The 22,334-nt window shown below is 44.0% G+C and overlaps 1 protein-coding gene and 1 non-coding gene across 2 annotated transcripts in view; one reads left to right on the forward strand and one right to left on the reverse strand.

The window, feature by feature from the left end:
* Positions 1-18,698, reverse strand: part of aspm (assembly factor for spindle microtubules) — a 25,036-nt gene extending 6,338 nt beyond the window's left edge. The window contains exons 1-19 of the mRNA XM_047374844.1: positions 18,304-18,698; positions 17,986-18,129; positions 14,155-15,616; positions 13,491-13,586; positions 13,266-13,367; positions 13,033-13,179; positions 12,682-12,921; positions 12,529-12,596; positions 12,304-12,445; positions 11,408-11,538; positions 10,744-10,919; positions 10,454-10,599; positions 10,235-10,320; positions 9,930-10,142; positions 9,052-9,256; positions 7,078-7,226; positions 6,386-6,514; positions 5,533-5,727; positions 63-5,123 (exon numbers count right to left, since the gene is read on the reverse strand). Coding sequence (XP_047230800.1) covers positions 63-5,123; positions 5,533-5,727; positions 6,386-6,514; positions 7,078-7,226; positions 9,052-9,256; positions 9,930-10,142; positions 10,235-10,320; positions 10,454-10,599; positions 10,744-10,919; positions 11,408-11,538; positions 12,304-12,445; positions 12,529-12,596; positions 12,682-12,921; positions 13,033-13,179; positions 13,266-13,367; positions 13,491-13,586; positions 14,155-15,616; positions 17,986-18,129; positions 18,304-18,579 — 9,168 coding nt within the window. The 5' untranslated portion in view covers positions 18,580-18,698. The remainder of the gene's footprint in view (positions 1-62; positions 5,124-5,532; positions 5,728-6,385; positions 6,515-7,077; positions 7,227-9,051; positions 9,257-9,929; positions 10,143-10,234; positions 10,321-10,453; positions 10,600-10,743; positions 10,920-11,407; positions 11,539-12,303; positions 12,446-12,528; positions 12,597-12,681; positions 12,922-13,032; positions 13,180-13,265; positions 13,368-13,490; positions 13,587-14,154; positions 15,617-17,985; positions 18,130-18,303) is intronic.
* A 551-nt stretch (positions 18,699-19,249) lies between these two features.
* Positions 19,250-19,321, forward strand: trnah-gug. Its single transcript has one exon. It is a non-coding gene; the product is annotated as a tRNA-His (tRNA).
* Positions 19,322-22,334: the final 3,013 nt, after the last annotated feature.

Raw genomic sequence — 22,334 nt, forward strand, 5'->3', positions numbered from 1 at the left:
AATTGAGACTTGTTTTATGTGACAGTTTAAAACATAATAGCAGTCTGAATTAAGGCTGTTACCTGACGTCTTGCTCTCCAGGCTCTGCAGCATCTCTGAAGGATGATGGCAGCCTTCTTCATTAGAGTGTATCTGGTCCTGCCTGCTTTGGCTTCTCTAGTGGCTCGATATTTTTGCTGAATCTTGAGAGTGGATGACTTCAGTTTCAAGTACTGCTGCCGTTCATGGTGGACCCTGAAAGCTCTCTGGATGATGCCTGCAGCCTTGTACCTTTTTCGGATCATTTTTCTGGATTTCATTCCTCGATATGCAGCCTGTAAGGTGATGGCAGCTTTTCTAACCTCTTGATAACGCTTTGCCTCAAGGTCTCTACATTTCTGGGCTCTAAACCTGCGTTGAAACACACAAGCTGCCCAGCGTTGTCTCTTAAAGAACATTTGCTGTTTGTGTCTCCTGAAGTTTGCCTGAATGACAGTAGCAGCTCCGTGCATCTGTGCAATTTCAGTCCTGGCATGAAGACCTCTGAAAGCTGCCTGCAGGACGACGGCAGAACGTCTCATATTAAGGAAATACTCTCTGTCTCGCCGTTGAAGAAGAAGAGCCCGATAGCGCCTCTGGATGATGATGGCAGCCAGATGCAGAGCCTGAAACTTAACTCTCTCTCTGTGCTTTCTGAACACAGACTGAATCACAGTTGCAGCTTGATGCCAATGAGCAACCTCTTTTCTGACTTGCCGTCCCCTGAATGCTGCCTGAAGACCAATCGATGCCCTTCTGATTTGTTCATATTGTTTTCTTTGTTGCTTTCCTGCCACAACGGCCCGATATTGGCGCTGAACCAGGACGACGGAGGACTTGAAGGTGAGATACTGCTGGCGTTCACACATGGCCCGGTAAGCTCTTTGGATTACGCTTGCAGCCTGATGCATTCGTCTTATATTCTGTCTGGACCTCATTCCTCGATATGCAGCCTGTAGAACGATGGCGGCTCCTCTAACCTCTTGGTAACACTTTACCTGAAGCGTTTTATGTTTCTCGGCTCTAAATCTCTGCTGTATGACACACGCTGCCCAGCGCTGCTGCCTGAAGGCCAACTGTCGTTTGTGTCTCCTGAAGTTTGCCTGAATGACAGTAGCAGCTCCGTGCATCTGTGCAATCTCAGTCCTGGCATGAAGACCTCTGAAAGCTGCCTGCAGGACGACGGCAGAACGTCTCATATTAAGGAAATACTCTCTGTCTCGCCGTTGAAGAAGAAGAGCCCGATAGCGCCTCTGGATGATGATGGCAGCCAGATGCAGAGCCTGAAACTTAACTCTCTCTCTGTGCTTTCTGAACACAGACTGAATCACAGTTGCAGCTTGATGCCAATGAGCAACCTCTTTTCTGACTTGCCCTCCCCTGAATGCTGCCTGAAGACCAATCGCCGCCCTTCTGATTTGTTCATATTGTTTTCTTTGTTTTCTCGATGCAACAACAGCTCGATATCTGCGTTGAACATTAACAACAGAGCTCTTTAAAGTCACAAATTGCTTGCGTCCACAATGGGCCCTGTACAGTCTCTGCATCACTCTTGCCGCCCCCTGCTTTTGCCTTAAAATTTGTCTACATTTCATTCCTCGATATGCGGCTTGTAGAAGGACGACAGCTTTTCTAACCTGTTTGAAATATTTTACATCCACTCGTTTCTGCCTGTGGGCTCTAAACCTCTGCTGCAGGACGCGCGCAGCCCAGCATTGCCTCTTAAAGGCCAGATGCTGTCTATGTCTTCTGTAGTTTGACTGGATGACAGCAGCTGCTTTGTGCATCTTTGCTATTTCAGTCCGGACACGGTGACCTCTGAAAGCAGTTTGAAGAGTGAGAACAGCTCGTTTCATTTTAAGGAAGTTTTCCCTGTCCTGTTGTTGGAGAAGAAGAGCCCGATAGCGTCTCTGGATGATGATGGCCGACAGCCGCATTGCCTGGAATTTGACTTGTTCTCTGTGCTTTCTGAATGCAGACTGGACCACAGTCGCGGCCTGATGCCAATGAGAAATTTCTGTCCTTGCCTTATGGCCCCTGAATGCTGCCTGCAGGACGACGGCAGAATGTCTCATTCTCAGGTAGCTTTCTCTGTGTCGCTTTTGAAGAAGAAGAGCCCGATAGCGTCTCTGGATGATGATGGCCGACAGCCGCATTGCCTGGAATTTGACTTGTTCTCTGTGTCTTCTGAATGCAGACTGGACCACAGTCGCCGACCGATTCAGACGAGAGATTTCCTTTCTTGCCTTGTGTCTTCGGTACGCCGCCTGGAGAAGGACCGCAGCAGTGCGTATGGTTTGGTATCTCTGAGTTTGCATCTTTGCTGCCACTGTGGCTCGGTATTTTCTCTGGATGATCAGGACATTGGATTTTAAGGTAAGATACGTCCTGCGTCCACAGTGGGCCCTGTAAGCTCTTTGAATAACTGTGGCAGCCTCATGCCACTGGTTGACAAATTGTCTGGATTTCATGCCTCGATATGCAGCCTGTACAGTGATTGCTGCTTTTTGAAGCTCCTGGTAATGTTTCACCTGAAGCAGTTTCTGCCTGTGTGCTCTAAACCTCTGCTGTAAGACAGAAGCTGCCCAACGTTGTCGCTGGAAGGCCCTGTTTTGTTTGTGCCGTCTGAAGCTAGCCTGAATAACGGTAGCAGCCTTATGCATCTCTGCAATCCGTTTTCTCACATAAGCTCCTCTGAACACCGCCTGGAGAACTACAGCAGAACGTCTCCTTTGCAGGAAGTTTTTCCTCTCTCGCCTCTGGAGAAGAAGAGCCCTGTAGCGCCTCTGGATGATGATGGCAGACAGACGCATTGCCTGGAACTTGACTTGTTCTCTGTGCTTTCTGAATGAAGACTGGATCACAGCTGCAGCCTGGTGCCAATGACCAACCTCTTTTCTGACTTTTTGCCCTTTGCAAGCAGCTTGAATAAGGATTGCAGACCTTCTGATTTGTTCATACAGCTTTCTTTGCTGCTTAGCTGCAGCAATAGCCCGATATCTGCGCTGGACTTTTACGGTGTAAGCTTTTAAGCAATGGTAGCGCTTATGTTCACAGTAGGTCCTAAAAGCTCTCTGGATGACCCTGGCAGACTCATTTCGTTGTTTTACGGTTCGCCTGGATTTCATCCCACGGAAGGCGGCCTGTAAGACAACAGCAGCACTTTTCTTAGCGCTCAGCAGCCATACCTCCGCTCTCATTAGTTTAACAGCTCTGAAGCGCTCTTGTAATACTCTACAAGCCCAGATCAGACTTTTGTAGCGGCTTCTCTGCTGGTACATCCTGAAGTGAGACTGAATGGTTACAGCTGCCATTTGCTTAACATGCAGGTGCTTTCTAGTTGCATACCCTCTGTAGGCGGCCTGTAGGCAAACAGCTGCCCTGAGCTTTGACTGGTAGTCCAGATGGATTTTATTTGCCAGGACTGTTGCTCTGTACCTCTGCTGACATGCCAAAGCTGCTGCCTTGATAGCTAGAAACCGCTTTCTGGCTCTGACTGTCAAGAACTTCCTCTGAATGATTTTAGCGGCTTGGTGCAACTCTGCAATCTTCTTCCTGGCTCTGTACCCGTGGTATGCTGCCTGGATGACCACAGCTGCACGTCTCATTGTTCGGTACCTCTTCATCTGCTGATTCCTGAGCCTGTTGGCCCTGTAGCGATCCTGAATAATCATGGCTGCGCACTTAGTGGCCAGGTAAGCCACACGAACCCTGTGCATCCTGAACCGAGCTTGGATTGCTGTTGCAGATGCCTGCCTCTTCTTTAGGTCGTTCCTCACTGTGAATCCTCTGAAGGCAGCTTGTATCTTCACGCTGGCCTGCCTCAGCTTTCTGAACTGACTTTGTTGTGCGCTGCAGAGGAGAATGGCTCTGTACCTGCTCTGGATGATGATCGCTGCACTATGAAGGAGAATATATCGTTTCTTGCATAGGAACATCCTAACCACCGACTGAATGACTGTTGCAGCCTGGTGTTTTTTCCTCTGCTCTGTCCGAACACTCATGCCTTTGAATGCAGCTTGGAGAGTAATGCATGCCATTTTCTTCTGTAGATATTCTTTCCTTATCTTGTTTCCAGTCAAAAAAGCCTTATAGTGATGTTGTATGACCAAAGCGGCTGCCTTCATGGATCTGTACTCTATCTGTGCTTTATGTCGACGATAGTGAGCTTGTATCAGAGTGGCACAGTGATGCTGGGTTTTTATTCTATTCCTCTCAGCTCTGCCTCTCCAGGTAGCTTGGATAATGAGTGCAGCACTCCTCAAAGCTTCATAGTCCTTCTGTGTCTTTTGAGCTAAAACTGTAGCCCTGTACCTCTGTTGTATGACCACTGCAGCTTTTCTCAGGAGACGATAATTCTTTTGAACAGCATGTTTTCTAAACGCTGTTTGGATCACCGTTGCTGCCCTGCGCTGCCTTTTCAGCAACTCTCGGACCACTTTTCCACGGTAGGCTATCTGTATGGACACAGCTGCACATCTCATCCTCACAAAGTTTTCTCTGTCAAAGTCTCTTTTCACAGAGGCCCGAAACCTGCGCTGGATTGTCACTGCGGCGCATCTCATCTTCACAAACCGTTTTCTGACAACATATCCTCTGAAGTCACCCTGGATGACAGTAGCAGAGCGGTTCTGCAGCTTTAACATTTGAAAGCGGCGCCTCTGTGCGTGTCCTCTGAGGCGAGCTTGAACAAGCACGGTGCTTCTCCTGATCTTCTTGTACTGGTGGGACCACATCTGCATTCTGTACCAAGCCTGAATCTTTACAGCAGCAGCAGATCGTTGAGCCATTTTGTCTTCATACCATCTCCTAAAAGCAGCTTGGATCACTCTGGCTGCACAGTTTTCCTTCTGTGTTTTCTGATCTTTCCATCTCCTGTACGATCTCTGAAGCTTCACAGCGGCTTTCCGAATGAGGAGATATTGTTCTCGGTATCTTCTGCAGAGGGCCCAAGCTCGGGCGTACCTCTGAAGGAGTGTGGCTGCCCAGCAGATCTTTGCATAAGCAGCCGCTGCCCTTTTCATGCGCCACTGAGCTTGAACAACAATGGTGTAATACTGGAGGCGCTGATAAGCCCTCAAGGTGGAAAACATTCTCCAGTGAGCCTGGAGGGACGAGAAGAGGAACAGCTCATGGATCAATAACATACATGTTAGGCAGGTGATTACGTTGCTGTAAAACTCTAAACATAAAACTACAGTTTCATGTATATTTGCAACAAAGTATTTTATTGACTGAACTACCCCAGGAAGGTAAAAAACAAACATCACAGAATATTGTTCATATTTAAATCACTTTCCACAAAATTCAGGGTGTGTTTTCTGATCATCTGTGACGGAGCAACACAAAGCGGTGCAAAAGTGTGAACTAGACAGAAAAACAAATGGCTTTGAAAACCTTTACAAATGAAAACCTTAAAAGCCTGGGGTTCATTTTTTTTACCATGTGTTTCTACTCTGTCCCCTTTACTCTGATTCCTCTAAATAAATAAAGATTTTCCTCTTCAGCACCTACCTGGATGACAGTCGCTGCTTTATGCTGCAAAGCCCGAAGCTGAGCCTCTTTTTGCATCCTCAGCCGGTTCCGAGCTAAATAACCTCTCCAGACGGACTGGATGATGGTGGCGGCTTGGTTCTGCCTCTCAGCTCTACGTCTCATGAGGAAACGTCTCACCACAACCTGGATTTTCATGGCCGCCTTGTTTCGCTCCTGAATCAAAACATGTAAATGGAAAAAAAAAAACCTTTAGGAAGATTTTTTTTTATGTGACATGTGAGAACAAGGTTGTGACGCTGATTTGACGGATCTCGTTTATTAATCAAGCAGCATAAACTACTCTGATCAGTTTTCTCAGTCTTGCTCTTCTGGCTCTTTATCTCAGCCAGCTTAGCGAATGAATTAAGTTTCCTTTTAAGCTATGATTATTTAGCAAGCTTTTTTCGGCAAGCTGAACACCGATTATGGCACCAAAACTAGATGGTTTGTGCATCTAAAGGGTAATCTGAATGACAGCAAATAAAAAGACGCCACATATTTTTTACTGCACCCTATAAACTATGACACCCTTAAGCAGATTCAAATTTGACAGTAATCTAGTTTTTAAAAACTAATTTTAAAGGTAATCACTAATATTCAGCTTTAAAAAAATTAATAGGTTTAACTTGGCAAAGCTATCATGTATATTTCTACACATTAACCACCTTTTACTGCGGTCCAGGAGAAACCTGAGGCTTGATGTAAACATGCTTATAAATGCAGCTCTGTTGCTTTAATTCCTAAAACCCATGTAAAACTGGAAACATAGGAAAGCACACATCCCATCATTTAAAAGCATTGAGAAACCGTAGAAAGGTGATAATCAGTACACCTCATAGAGCAGCAGATCTTTCTTTAGTTTGTGTTTCCTCCATGCAGCCTGTATGAGCCGAGCTGCTCTGGTTTCGATCCGCAGGTCCAAGAGGCGAGCGCAAAGAAAAGACAGGTAAGACATCACAACCTGGAAGGAAAAGGAAAACTGTTTAATTGATGCCATCAGCTGAAATTCTACAAAATGAACCCCCGGTAGAAGGGAAAAGCTGTTTTTGGTATGCAAAAGTTTGTGTAATGTAGCAGATATTTAGGAAAAAAAAGTGCCATTTTACCAAATTATCCATCAATTCCTCTAATTATTAAAGTACTAATTAAGATGCCGGACTAACTCGGACCAGGCATGTTTAAGCACCTACAAACATTTCCTTGGTTCTTCTGGACCCCCTTGTTTCCAAGTGGGACACTGAAGAAAGGGCTAGAAAAAGCCGTTCCTTCAGTCCTGCCTCTACTCCACAGAAACATCTTAGAAACGTAGGGTCGAAGCCTTACGATTACGGTTACAGAATGAAATGGGACTGAGGGAAGAGCCAACAGACTGAGAAGATACCTGGAGCTGATTAAAATGTTGATTGGTTGAAAGTAAAGATGAGCTGAAACGGATAGGATGAAGCGGGAAAATGGAGGAGAAATGGCGGCAGAATAAAATAATCAGTTCCACCCGCTGCCAGAAGCTCCTCGTTCTGGTCTCACCTTCTCGTTGGGGATGGTGTTGGACATGTCAGCCGGGTTGATCATGGCCGGTACTCCGCCCAGGAAAGCCACTGCACTGTTGACCAGTTTGAAGTTATTCTTCTCATTTTCCAGTAGCTCTTTAAACCTCAGAGATGGAGAATCCTGGCCTGTTGAAATAAAACAGAACTTTAACAAAACACAACCTCATCTACAATATACATTACTTAAAAACAATAACACAATGGTGACAATGTTTTTATCCTTAACATACAGAAAATGCTGCTGAGAAACACCACATCTAGAATAAACGATAATAAGCTGTATTGGAATTTATTGGCAGTTTATTGCATCAAAAATACACTGCAGAAAAAAAATAAAGGGCACACTTAAACAACACAATATAACTCCAAGTAAATCAAACTTCTGTGAAATCAAACTGTCCACTTAGGAAGCAACACTGATTGACCATCAACTTCACATGATGTTGTGCAAATGGAAAAGACAACAGGGGAAAATCTTTGGTGATTAGCAAGACACTCAATAAAGGAGTGGTTCTGCAGGTGGGGACCACAGACCACTTCTCAGTACCGATGCTTTCTGGCTGATGTTTTGGTCACTTTTGAATGTTGGTGGTGCTTTCACACACGTGGTAGCATGAGACGGACTCTACAACCCACACAAGCGGCTCAGGTAGTGCAGCTCATCCAGGATGGCACATCAATGTGAGCTGTGGCAAGAAGGTTTGCTCTGTCTGTCAGCGTAGTGTCCAGAGCCTGGAGGTGCTACCAGGAGACAGGCCAGTACACCAGGAGACGTGGAGGAGGCTGTAGGAGGGCAACAACCCAGCAGCAGGACCGCTACCTCCGCCTTTGTGCAAGGAGGAAGAGGAGGAGCACTGCCAGAACCCTGCAAAATGACCTCCAGCAGGCCACAAATGTGCATGTGTCTGCACAAACAGTTAGAAACCGACTCCATGAGGATGGTATGAGGGCCCGACGTCCACAAATGGGGGTTGTGCTCACAGCCCAACACCGTGCAGGACGCTTGGCATTTGCCAGAGAACACCAGGATTGACAAATTCGCCACTGGCGCCCTGTGGTCTTCACAGATGAAAGCAGGTTCACACTGAGCACATGTGACAGACGTGACAGAGTCTGGAGACACCGTGGAGAGAAATCTGCTGCCTGCAACATCCTTCATCATGACCGGTTTGGCAGTGGGTCAGTAATGGTGTGGGTGGCATTTCTTTAGAGGGCCGCATGGCTGACTGCCATTAGGTACCGAGATGAGATCCTCAGGCCCCTTGTGAGACCATATGCTGGTGCGGTTGGCCCTGGGTTCCTCCTAATACAGGACAATGCTAGACCTCATGTGGCTGGAGTGTGTCAGCAGTTCCTGCAAGATGAAGACATTGAAGCTATGGACTGGCCCGCCTGTTCCCCAGACTTGAATTCGATTGAGCACATCTGGGACATCATGTCTCGCTCCATCCACCAACGTCACGTTGCACCACAGACTGTCCAGGAGTTGGTGGATGCTTTAGTCCAGGTCTGGGAGGAGAACCCTCAGGAGACCATCCACCGTCTCATCAGGAGCATGCCCAGGCGTTGTAGGGAGGTCATACAGGCACGTGGAGGCCACACACAATACTGAGCATCATTTTGACTTGTTTTAAGGACATTACATCAAAGTTGGATCAGTCTGTAGTGAGTTTTACCACTTTAATTTTGTGTTTGACTCCAAATCCAGGCCTCCATTGATTAATAAATTTGATTTCCATTGATGATTTTTGTCTGATTTTGTTCTCAGCACATTCAACTTTGTACAGAAAAAAGTATTTAATGAGAATATTTCATTCATTCAGATCTAGGATGTGTTATTTGAGTGTTCCCTTTATTTTTTTGAGCAGGGTATATGAAAGTGATTTTAAAAAGATATTTCCAACAAAACTCAGTTGCTAATTTGAGGTTTCTGGAGACAGAAGATCCTTACCATCCAGCTCCGTTGGTTCTGAACCAAAGGAGCCGTCTGTGTCGCTAGCTGAGCAGTTTAGCTCCAGGCGGCCCCTCGGGGAGCACTCCACGGTCTGGGTGGTGCTGTGACTGATGGAGGCTTCCGGTAGGAGACCGGGGTGGTAGTGGTGAAGTAGGAAGCAGAGAACGCGACCATCAGAGAACGACACGGTGAAGTTCTCCACCTGCACGCATCAACAATCAATCACAAACACATGTAAGTGTGCTGCTCGTTTTAGGTTAGACAAGCATCACTATTAGACATGAGAACGTTCATGATGAGGCTTAAAACCTCAAACCAAGATCTGAAGTCTGTCTAAAACAGATAAGGGAGTCCTGACACCGTCGCAATGACTCATATACACCGTTCCAGTATCCTGTTTTTAGCATCAACAACTAGTTTGGATTCCTGCATGTAGAGATAAATTAGGTGAAAGAAAAAAATCTTTTTCATCTATCAAACCACAGATGTATGCACCAGTTTCAGCTGTATTCAGTAAGAAATGTATTAGGAGAATCTATGGAAGGAGCTAAAAATTAGGGTGATGGCAGAGAGGCCTTCCAACCTCAAGACTAACAGTAGTCAAAGAGTCAAAATACCAGTGGCAACAGCAAATATAACGTTTAAAATGTAAATAGAAACTAATTTTTCTTATTGACACTCCTTTAACTACAGAAACAGACTTCTTGGATAATTGAAAATAATTTTAAATCTAAATTAAGGCGGGGAATAAATAATTATGGACTCTATTCTATTTACAAGCAAGCCAGAGTTAAGTTGCATCCAATCTGTTAATGTTTTGACATTTCTTTGAAGCTAGAGTACCGTAAGGAAGAAGAAACACCCTGCAGTTTTACCTTCAGATTGTAGAAGTCACACACTGTGCGGACCCAGTCCATCAGCAGAGTAATCTTTGTGCTCCCGTGTTCAAACGGCACCCTGCTCTTCGCAGGACTCGGCTGACCGCCCTTGTCGGCCCTCACGAGGGCCAGTTTCCGTTTGGTCCTCAGAGTCCTCTTCAGGAAGCCGATCTCCTCCCTGAGCTGATCCCCGTCTAGGATTACCTCAACCTTTAACCATCAGACGTCACAATAAACATAGACATATTTGTAGTAGGGACTATTAAGCAACCTGGTAACTAGCATCTAAAGAAGAAACACACTTGAAATGCAAAGATGATTTTCCACAGGAGGCTGAGGGTTTTTTCTCGGTGCCCATCCACAATATCTCTTGAGTCAATGATGGACCCTAAGACCAAACATAACGAATCAATATGTATGTAGAAATCAATTTTAAGCCAATTGTTAAGCAAACTAAACTAAAATGTTGTACATAATGACGATGAAATGATATTTTCAAGCTGGAGATAAGAGTTTGTTACCACTTTCATCCTTGAGGTCGATCCCTTTGCTTTTGAGAACTTGCAGAGCAACGTCCACATTGTGCACCTTCTGAAGGCGGCTGATGGCCGGCAGACGGAGCTTTGCTGATAAACTCCAGTCCTGAACAAGCAGCTCCATCACACGCCTGGAAGAAACATCACATAAAGGGAGGAAAAACGGCAGAGTCTAAAACAAATTCTAATTCTGCTGTTGGGGGACAACCCGCACTCAGAAATGAAAGCAGATCTCCCACCAAGCATCTCATTTAAATTCAGGACGTCCCACTCACACTAAACGAATGCCGCATTTCAAGTCAACCGCCAAATTTTTCACGCCGAAGTTGAACTCGTCAAGGGGCGTCTGCACATGTGAGACCGGTAACCCGAGGTAGCCCAGATGTCGGGGAAGAATCCCCTCTCCGCTCAGGAAGTCTCTAGAGAAGGCCAGCAGCAGGTCCTTACTCGCCTACCAGAGGAACAAGAGAAACTAAAGCTTAGAACAACTTAATATCTAATGAATTAATGAGAGATGCTCATTGAAGTGAAAAATATGGCCAGAAATGACAGAAAAAATAGGAACCTAAGTGGAATCTGTGTATTTTTGACTGGCTGTTGCATCCGTGTGCACATAATAGGTGGTGGTTCTCCCTCGGAAACCCCACAGTATTAGTAGCATTAAAAATCTAGCTCGATATATGCATGTGCCTAATTACAATTGTTTTCTTTGTTGCTGTGAATCCTGATGCTTCTGCAAAGACATATAAAGTTCTCCTGGTAGAATAGTTAGATTTTCCATATCTGGAACATTTGTTAATATTAAAGATAACTTGTGAATTCACACCCATTTCTATCGGTTTTGACAAAAAGCTGCACATCCCAAAGGTCACAATCTGACCTTTACGTTTCATACCAGGAATCAGTCACATGTGGCTGTGAAATGGGACCTTCGCCCACCTTGAACTCGGCATCGATGCAGAACAGACAAGGGTCGTGCTCGATCAGACGAGATTCTTTGGCTTTGTCCAGGAAACAGACGAGCAGGAGCAGCTTCTTCAGTGTGAAGCGGGACAGCGCCTCCTCGTGGCCTAAAATAGAAAGCATAAATGTTCACATGATTTACGGAGTGATGCATGTAGACGTGTTATCGAGAAAACGTTTGGCACTGGAAACCACAGGAGGGATGAAGCCTGTAAGAAAGACAACATAAAATGTGTTTTTCCCTAAGTGAGAGTAAAAAAAACTACAAAAATTAGCTATTTTCACATAATAATAAGCAGGTGAAGGTAAAGCAAACTTTGTCTTGCTTCTCCTATATAAATATAATATAAACCCACAAAAAATGTTTTTTAAATATAAACTTTGAACAAAAGATAATAACAAAATTCAAAGTTGGATAAATTTGGATTCGTTTATCCTTCTTCGATGTATCTTTGCAAACAATTCTAATAACTTGTACACCATGGTGCAATACTCCCAACATTACCATGACTCGTTTTTAGACATAGCTGCTAAAAATCTCAGACATTTACTTATTAAAGTCTTAATTAAAAAATCTATTTGTTTCTCCTCCAGGGAGAAATATGAACTACAGCAAGGGTGCCCAAATTGACTACCCTGCAACTTTCAGATGCATCCCTGCTCCAACACACCTGGATCTCCTCCTCTGTATTTGGACCTTCAGCCCCGCAGAGGCCTGGTAACATTCCATTCATTGGATTCAGGTTTGTTGGAGCAGGGATGCATCTGAAAGTTGCAGGACAGAAGCTCTCCAGAACCTCTGAACTACAGCAAAATGCCCCTGATTTTGTTTCACCGCTCTCCAATGGTTACGCATCTCGCTCCTACATTACCATCTTTGTAAAGGTGAGGCACCCGTGCGTGTCTGAACTCCACAGCGATGTCTGGGTTCCAGAGCAGCCGCTGGAGGACGAACATGGCCAGACCCAAGGCGTCGCTGTTGCTCTCGAGCGAGATCAGCTCCCCGAAAATGGTCTGAGGATGCACAGCGTTGCTTTAAAAACAGCCTCAATGATGCTGGTTGAAATTAAGAATGCAGAGTAAGTAAATTCAGCTACCTCCAGGCCGATTCGTAACCACAGCGGATTGTACGACAGCAGCCAGTTCAGGACTTTTTTACGTTCACCTGATCACACAAAACATCTCTCTCAGACTTAATGATAAAAAATGTAAAAGGCATTTATGGACGCTGTTGATGTCGGGAGTCCTACCTATGTCCTTCCAGAGGTGGCGGTCTTTGCGGACAAGCAGCCGCCGGGCCTCCACCTCCAGTTCTAGCCTCTGAATGGCTTTGACCATGGCCTCAGAGGTGAACAGCTGGCAGGCGGACCGACGGAGGCGGTTGAGCTTCCGTTTGGCTGTGTAGGTGCTGAAGGACATCTCCTCCTTGGTGGGAGCTTTGGGAACACTGAATTTATCGTCGCTGCCCATAGCGAGTGAGACAGCACTCACTGCAGAAGAAAACAGAGAACATTTAATAAAACCTCAGCTTTCATTATTTTAGCCATATGCAAACAAAAAATCCACTCATTCTAAGCTGAAGTGTTATAAAGCTGCTCTACCTTTAGCCACTTCAGTGTTGACCTTGAAGTCGTCGGGGGTGAGGACGTAGTTGAGCCACCAGGTGAATCCTCTCTCCTGCTTCTCGATCCACCTCTCATCATAGAACATGTTCTTGGCTGCGAACGGCATTGGGTGTCTCGGTAAAGCTAAAAACAATAGAGCAGACAGAGAAAGCTAAATAAAATCTCTGAAATAACATTAAAAACAATCTTCTCATCTGTCTTAGGCAAACCTGTTTGTGCAGGCTTGATGAAGGTTAGCTTTGACTGAGCTACGGCAACTACTTTTGAGATCTTCACAGACTGAGAACCTGATGTCTTCAGAGACGAAGTACCTGAAGAGGGACAAGACAAGCAAAAGCACCTAAGTAGACTGCAACAAGAAATCAAATGAATCTGAATGTCGTAATGATTCCCTCCCTCCAGACGACATTGACCAAGCATGAGCAGCTTTATACTTTGTGTGGCGACTCTGGAGCTTGGTCGTTTAGTCCGGACACCAGCTGTACTCCTCGCCGTCCTCAAAGATGGAGCGGTCGAAGGTTGGGTGAAGCCTAGAAAGAAAACAGGTGGATTTTCATTTGATAGGAGACAGACAGAGAAATCTGACATTTTAAAGGATGGCAGACTCGTAGCTAATGGAGTTTGGTCTTTTAGATGGATCAGCGTGTTTTCAAAGATGCTTCATAATAAAAACAGCCTCAGTGGTCGATAGGTGCTGAACGTGACTGTAGGAAAGTGATGTCGATAAGTATGCACCAATATGAAAAATTGGGCTGATACTGATACCGATACCAGATAACATTTCTGCTAAGGTTGATAACCGATATTTACCAATATTCTATATCAACATTGTGAAAAACGACCACAGCGTTGACATCGCTTCTGTGCTTCAGTTAAACATCCCACAATCCTGTGCTGCATCACCCCAACACCATCACATGACCAAACAAATACCAAATGGCCAACCACCGCCCCCTGCCTCCAGAAACACAAACGGCAACAAGAGCAGCTGGTCAGCTTTTTATGCACAACGTCTCTAAATAAACTCCCCTGGAGGAGCTGTGTTCAATAAAGAAGATGCAAAACTGAATGTTGGCCATGTCTGATAAATGTACCCACCTGTGGCTCTCTGCTGCTGAGATGCAGTCCTCCTGCTCTGGACTGAAGGTGGAGGCTCCATTTTCCCAAACACAACCCTGCTCCTCTTTACCCGCTCCTGTTTCCCAGAGTCTTGGGTCTTCGAATCGGCTTTCGAGTACTCCTCACTCTTCCTCTTCTTGCTTTTCACCGCCAGTTGAACGAGGAACAAGTCTTCCTTAGCAGAAAAGGCCGGGGACATGTTGGACAGAGGGGACAATGAGCTCACAGAGGGTGGAGAGATGATGGTGAACATGGTCGGAGCAGGGACGGCTACAGGTGAGGATGTGGCTGAGAAGGAGATGCGAGAAGGAGCTGTTTCTGCAGGGGAGGACATAGGGAAGGTCTTGGGTGCAGGTGCGGCGTGAAGTCTTGGACTGGAGCAGGAGGAAATAGACTCTGGGACTTTATGTCCAGCTTCCCTCGGTGTGGTTATCATCTCGGTATCTATGACAGGTAGGCTCGGAGTGCCTGGACCACTGTCACTCTGGCTGCTGCTGTCAGAGAGCTCAAGCGTTTTCTCCAGGAGTCGTCGGCGCGACCTTTTTATTTTCCTTCCCCCTGGACTGCTGACCTCCACAGGTACTTTGCCTTTAGTCACAGTGGCAGATGTAAATGCAATCTTTGCCTTCTCTACAACTTTCTCTTCCTCTGAAACAACCTTTTTGCTGACGAAAAACGTGAGTCTGGGCTCAGAAGGCTGGGGCAGGTCCGGGCTACCCGCCAGCGCTTCCAGAGGATTTGCATCAGTTCCGCAGCCACGATTCCCACTCTTGGATTCCAAAGAATCTGAAAACTCACAACTAGAACTTGCATTTCTTGGACTGGTGTCCAGGTGCCTGAGATCAGAGTCTATCAGAGCCAAGGCATCTTTCAAAGAGGGAAGAGGAGATCCAGTTAGCACTTCATCAGCATGAGCAGAATTCACAGTCACAGGAGGCGGGCTGCCTGACCCAACACAAGGCATCAGCTTCTTAAACATCTCTGGTGTTCCGATCGGTGACAGAGTCCTGTTGAATACATTAGAGAGTTCCTTGTTTTTAGGATTTTCTGCCACGTTGTCGGGACTCGCGGTCATGCTGCCTGAGTGGACGATCTTTGCAGTCGGGACAAGCAGGACGACGGGTGAGTTCTTCTGTAGAGGAGGAATGTTGCCCTGATCTGACAACACCAGGGACTGATTGCCCGGCTTTGATGCCTTCTGTTCCGCTAATTTCACGCAGCGATAGTGAAGTGGGTTTTCCTTCGCGAGGGACGTCTCTCTGACAGTTTTTCCCTCGTTGAGCAAAGCAAGCGGGCTGCGGGGCTTTTCCCGCTTGTACTGAGGCCTCCGGGATACTTGGAAGGTTTTGTTTGCCGCCATTTTCCGCGGACACACCGTTCTCGCTGACGTTTGTGTTTTTTCCATCTCTCTCTTGTTTTTGATTGAATCCCATAAGCTTTTCTGTTGGAAAACAAAAGCAGGTATAAAGCTGTTAAGTCAAACTCGGTTATACGGAGATCTGTTGAGGATACTGTGCTCGACAATTTAGGATGTTTAATCTCTGCCCCAATAAGGCTTTTTCTGTGTTTCTGTGTGACATGCAGACAAAATAAATATGCTGCAGGTTCCTTTATAAAAACTACAAGATCATCCCCTATACCTAACTTTATTTCAAACAGCCTGTTTTATGATGATATGCTTAAAAAAAAAAAAAAAGTTTTGTTTTGATGCTTTTAATTAACAAGAAAAAAAAATCTGACTTCATTATTCAACCAGCAGATCCACTGACCTGCAGACCAATTTCACAACCTTTCACCACTAATTAGTGAAATGAAATGCTTGAAATTTTATTTAAGATCAAGAATGCGTCACCATTTTTTTCTGTAACCAATTTTCTCTGGACAGTTCTGATTGGTGATCAGAACCATTAAAGATAAAAAAATAAAGAAATCCTAAAAATAAAGTTTTCACCTGTTCCATAAAAAAATTTAAAAAATAAACTATTTTTTATTCAGACAAATTCAACGAATGCCTTATGTATATATTTTTGGGTAAAAAAAAAAAAAAAACTGTGATTAACCCACATTTTCTTTCCGTTCCATCATCACGATGAGCCCACATAAGCTTTAGCATCTCAGTCACTAAGTTCTATGTCAGATCTGGGCTTAAAGGTCCATCCAACAACATAAAGGTCAGTTTGGAACCTCTGCGCCTGAAATAAAATTACATTCACGCAGTTCTTTGTGATTGTGATAATGCAATGACTGAAAATGCGATGATAATTACAATTCAATATTGCAGATCTAGTTAGGGACATACATTTTGATCCGTAAACTGGCACAACCTCTGCTCTGTTGGATCTGAAACTACTACCTCCTTTAGTGCTTTTTTTTTTTTTTATCTATGGTTGATGCTCGTTTTGTTTAAATGTCAAAATAAAACCAAAGTGTACACAAATCAGTTTATATGCAACTTAAGGATGCACAAATATATTGTGATCTAAATATCAGTGCGTACAACATTCATATCCCAAAGAACTGTTTGGAGTCCAGTAATTGTTAGGTAATACATTCAAGTGTTATGAGCTTGCATTTTTCATGCTAATGTAAAATTTTGCCAGTTGGCAGCAGATGCTCACACCAGACACTAATGACGTTACCCAGAATGCTGAAGGTCACAGAGTGATGGAAGAACAGAGAAGAAAGAGAGCAAAGAAGAAAATAAGCATAGATCAAAACTAATATCATATGGCAATATTTACCCAGAATATTATTCATAATCTATTTTTCTCCATTCCTGTCAGCGACTTAACCTGGGTCCTATGGCTGAAGTTAGGGTCTAACAAAACTGTTTGATTTGCCTGACCATCAGCAGAATCTTTCAAATCAGGCACAAGCATTTCTTCAATTAGCTCTTGCAAGATCTGGTTTCCTTTAAAAACTGGAACTAGTTTTTCCTCTCAGTTCCAGAATCCAACCAAAAAGTTTACGCTGACAAAGTATGTAAGAAAAATATGTTTTTAATACAGTGAAGTATGACCTCTGTTGTTGTTTTTAATGGTGAAAGTATAATTTACAACAACAAAAATGGGATTCTGGCTTAATAAAGAGTTATTACAAGTCAACAAACCAACGTTCAGTTTAACCACTGAAAAGGTGGAATATTCATCAAAGATCATTTATTAAATATTTAACGCCAAAGTCAAAGAATTTGTTTTTTTTTTTGTCTTTTTAATTCAGCAATATTTTGTGACCTTTGGTCACAACTTTTCACAGGTTTAAATCTAAGATTGGGGACATAAACATAGCTGCAGCTTTAAATACTCTCAATGTTTAACATTGACACATAATTTTTATATAATTTAAAAGGATCTTTTATTTTTCTTTTGGATGAAACTGCTTGTTGTGACATACAACTCTTTGGAGAATTTATCTAGCATTCTCAAATGTTTTTGACAAGAAACCAAAAATACCTTCTCACTCTTATCTACGTACTTAGAATATTTCTGTGTAAAAATCGGACGAATCTGTGCTATTAAAAAAACTGAACTGAATGGATCCAAGTGGGATTCAGATTATGTAGAGATCTAAACAGTTCAATTCCAGATTACTATTATTCATCTCATTCAAGTTTAAATGAAAGCAGCTTCAGAAATAATGGAACAGAGTGGAAGACGTATTCCTCTTGCTGTCATGTCTTCTTTATGCATCATTTGCAATTAACTTAACATGTCTGGTTTCTTTTTAATAAACAAGCAACAAAAAATGTGGGAAAGTGTGTTCAAACCAGAGCTCATGTCATGATTATAGCCAGCTTCAGTGAGGAGATACCTTTTTCTTTTTGGGTGCTTCTGCTCTCCCCAGCAGAACAGCTTGGTGTTTGAGGATCCCATTGGCAATGAAGGTGATGAGCTCCCTGATCCCACCTTCTTCTGTAGGAGTCCAACTTATCTTCAAACTGAATGAGCTTTCAGGCTGCAAACACACAACACAAAAATTAGGAATATTTATTTCACTGCAAACCCACAATAAAAACGAGATGGAGCTTCTTACGACGACTTCTCATTATTGACCAGAATGTCTTAGTTTAAAAGTATGTGCTAAAAGCTAGTTGCATTAATATTTCATGAAGTAAGCAGGTCGTCATACCTGGATCGTGAAGGTATTGTGATCCACAGAAAAGCCTTTACTCGAGGGGATCTTTTCGACGATAACCTCCGCTTCGACATCCTCTATGGGGTTCTCAAGTTGCAACACAGCCGATTTCGAGGTGCCCAACTTCACAGTGCCAAAAGCCACATAAGGCGGGTTCGAAAACTGTATAAGACTCAGAACCGGAACGTCGTTCTCCTTGTTAGCGTGCACTTTCTTCACCGGACCAATGTTCAAAAGTCCCCGTTGTCCTAAAGTTACCGCCTCAGACATTTTTAACACGACAAAAACGTACTTTATGGCAAATTACATGTTTCGCAATTCTAACCAACGTTTTGTGCGAATCAAATACAGCAGGTAAATGCTATTCGAGACTTGAGACACGCCAGCTAACAAACGTTAAAACATACTGGAAGACGGTGTGATTTCAAATTCTCTCTAAAACAATCAGCCAATGACTAGTGAGCTGGTTTTGCACCACGTCCAATGAGTAAAGAGGATGCGTTGACTCTACAAGGATGCACAACTGGGAACCAATCAGCGCTCGAATACACCTTTAAACAACCATAGTCCACGCCTCCATTCAGAGATCAACAATACTAAGAGGTGCCACTTGTATTGTTTTCAACTAAATGTAAACGAAGCAGTTATTTAGTATTTATTTTGTATACATTTCAGCCAAGATGAATGCAGCTTCGAGAAATAATCCATGTGTTTGAACGCATATAATTTTATGTTGAGCACAGTGCAAAAAGCGGTTTCTCTTCCCAACCCAAAATTGTGAATAATGTGACGCGTTATTTTTTTTTTTACAATCTTGGTCTTAACTCGAATGTTGCCATTATCCGGACCGTTTTAGCCATCTAAAACGCGTATAGCGGATGTGTTGATGAATAAAGTATTTCTCTCCGGAGTGACAAGTGCTCGTCCGGACTGATAGCTTGCCGTGATCGTATAGTGGTTAGTACTCTGCGTTGTGGCCGCAGCAACCCCGGTTCGAATCCGGGTCACGGCAGAATTGCTCGTTTGTGTTTTTCTCTGAGAGGATAATAAAACGTGGGAAAAAAAAACTGGATCCAGATTATCATTAAATTTGCCTTTCAGGCGCTGCCTTCAGCATGATCATTTGCTTCTATGGTACTTCCTAGGTCAAATAAGTATAGCGCTTACACATATAGAATATTATGAACTGATTTTATTGAATGCCTGTTTTGTCAAATTACAACCACAAATAAAAATCTGAAAAGTGTGTCATACACTCACTGGCAACTTTATTAGGTACACCTGTCCAACTGGTCTTTAACGCAAATTTCTAACCAGCCAATCGCATGGCAGCAACTCAATGCATTTAAGCATGTTGACATGGTCAAGATGATCTGCTGCAGTTCAAACCAAGCATCAAAATGGGGAAGAAACGTGATTTAAGTGACTTTGGACGTGGCATGGTTGTTGGTGCCAGACGGGCTGGTCTGAGTATTTCAGAAACTGATGATCTACTGGGATTTTCACGCACCACCATTTCTAGGGTTTACAGAGAATGGTCCTAAAAAGAGAAAATATCCAGTGAGCGGCAGTTCTGTGGACGCAAATACCTTGTTGATGCCAGAGGTCAGAGGAGAATGGCCAGACTGGTTCGAGCTGATAGAAAGGCAACAGTAACTCAAATAACCACTCGTTACAACCAAGGCATGCAGAAGAGCATCTCTGAACGCACAACACGTCGAACCTTGAGGTGGATGGGCTACAGCAGCAGAAGACCACACCGGGTGCCACTCCTGTCAGCTAAGAACAGGAAACTGAGGCTACAATTAGCACAGGCTCACCAAAATTGAACAACAGAAGACTGGAAAAACGTTGCCTGGTCTGATGAGTCTCGATTTCTGCTGCGACATTCGGATGGTAGGGTCATAATTTGGTGTCAACAACATGAAAGCATGGATCCATCCTGCCTTGTATCAACGGTTCATACTGGTGGTGGTGGTGTAATGGTGTGGGGGATATTTTCTTGGCACACTTTGGGCCCCTTAGTACCAATTGAGCATCGTGTCAACGCCACAACCTACCTGAGTATTGTTGCTGACCATGTCCATCCCTTTATGACCACAGTGTACCCATCTTCTGATGGTTACTTCCAGCAGGATAACGCACCATGTCATAAAGCACAAATCATCTCAGATGGTTTCTTGAACATGACAATGAGTTCACTGAACTCAAATGGCCTCCAAAGTCACCAGATCTCAATCCAATAGAGCACCTTTGGGATGTGGTGGAACGGGAGATTCACATCATGGATGCAGCTGACAAATCTGCAGCATCTGTGTGATGCTATCAAGTCAATATGGACCAAACTCTCTGAGGAATGTTTCCAGTACCTTGTTGAATCTATGCCACGAAGGATTAAGGCAGTTCTGAAGGCAAAAGGGGCCCAACCCAGTACTAGCAAGGTGTACCTAATAAAGTGGCTGGTGAGTGTATATCTTGTATTCTGAAAACCATTAATAAAATTCATTGCAACCGATTGCCCTCAGAGGTGACCTTATAAGTAAATGGCATACTTTGTATAACTTCATCTCATTTTAAATCCATCTGTTCTGTGAAAACGTTGGAGGTTTGCTGGAGAACTTTAGTGAACAAACAACATCATGAAGACATTAAAACAGATCATGGAGAAAGTTGTGGATACGTTTAAAGCACAACGAGGTTATAAAACAATATCCCAAGCTTTGATCATCTCAGAGTATGGCACTTCAGGAAAAATGTGAAGACATAAACAGACGGGCCATGCAGGCAATGGGGAGGATTATTCACAGAAGCAGCCAAGCGGGTAACTCTGGAGAAGCTGTAGAGATCCTCAATTAGGAGGGTGGCAAGAAGAAAGTCACAAGTAACCTAGTTTGCAGTTTGATATATTCTATATAGGGGGGAGCAACAATGGGGAATAACTGCGTGTGGCTGCCTTTTTTCAGACAGAACAACCTTCTCAGTTTACTAATAAATGGATCCCAAGTTACGAGTGGTACTGTGTCTGTTATTAGAGTTGGATGCCTAAAACAGGGAGATGAGGATGATTGGAGGGAGACTACAGGGTTTTTTTTTTCAGAAATTATTTCTGAGTCCTCTTGGGTTGTAAGTGCTTATACAGGGCCCGGTTCCCACTGCTGTAAGCCTTATCCCTGCACAGCTGCCTCGGAGGAGAAGGGACCCAAGGTTTATTGTTATTGTATGTGCACACACATATCCTCCCAGAAAACCGATGTATTATGTCACCGCCTCAGTAAGTTGGTTTAAATGGCTGTCATGGAGGTTTCCAAGGAGGAAACATTTTCTCTGTAAGGAAAACATGGAAGCCAGAGTGAGGTTTGGCAGAAAGACAAAGACTATGACTTCTGGAATGATGTTTGTTGGACAGATGAGTCTAAAAGTTAATTATTTGAACACTGCAACAGAGGACACATTTAGCTTAAACCAAATGCAGCATTCCAGTAAAAGAGCATCAAACAATCTATGAAGTATAGAACTTAGTGTCGAGTCTGGGGATGTTTTGTTGCAACAGGACCTGGCCAGAACACCATCCTAGATTCCACCATAAATTCCATGGTATATCAAAGGGTGCTTAGGGAAAGTAGAAAATGTCAGAGCATCTGAAAAGAAATTACCCAACCAAGCCTGGGCCATCCATCACGTTAATTAAACAACACATACCAGTAAATCCACCAAGGACTGGTAGATGGCTACAAGAAGCCTCTCACCAAAGGTATTTCAACCATGAGAGTCAAGTGTCCTACGTTTTACCTCTTAGAAGACATTCTTTAGTTTAGGTCTTTTGTTTATTGAGTAAAAGTTTATTTGTTGGCATTATCTCTAATTAAACCATTTTCTTTTCCTCGTCGTCGTCGTCTTCCGCTTATCCGGGACCGGGTCGCGGGGGCAGCAGACTCAACAAAGACGCCCAGACGTCCCTCTCTCCAGACACCTCCTCCAGTTCCTCCAGGGGGAGCCCAAGGTGTTCCCAGGCCAGCCGAGAGACA

The sequence above is a fragment of the Girardinichthys multiradiatus genome, chromosome 9 (genome assembly GCF_021462225.1).
Source record: "Girardinichthys multiradiatus isolate DD_20200921_A chromosome 9, DD_fGirMul_XY1, whole genome shotgun sequence".
Classification (NCBI taxonomy): domain Eukaryota; kingdom Metazoa; phylum Chordata; class Actinopteri; order Cyprinodontiformes; family Goodeidae; genus Girardinichthys; species Girardinichthys multiradiatus.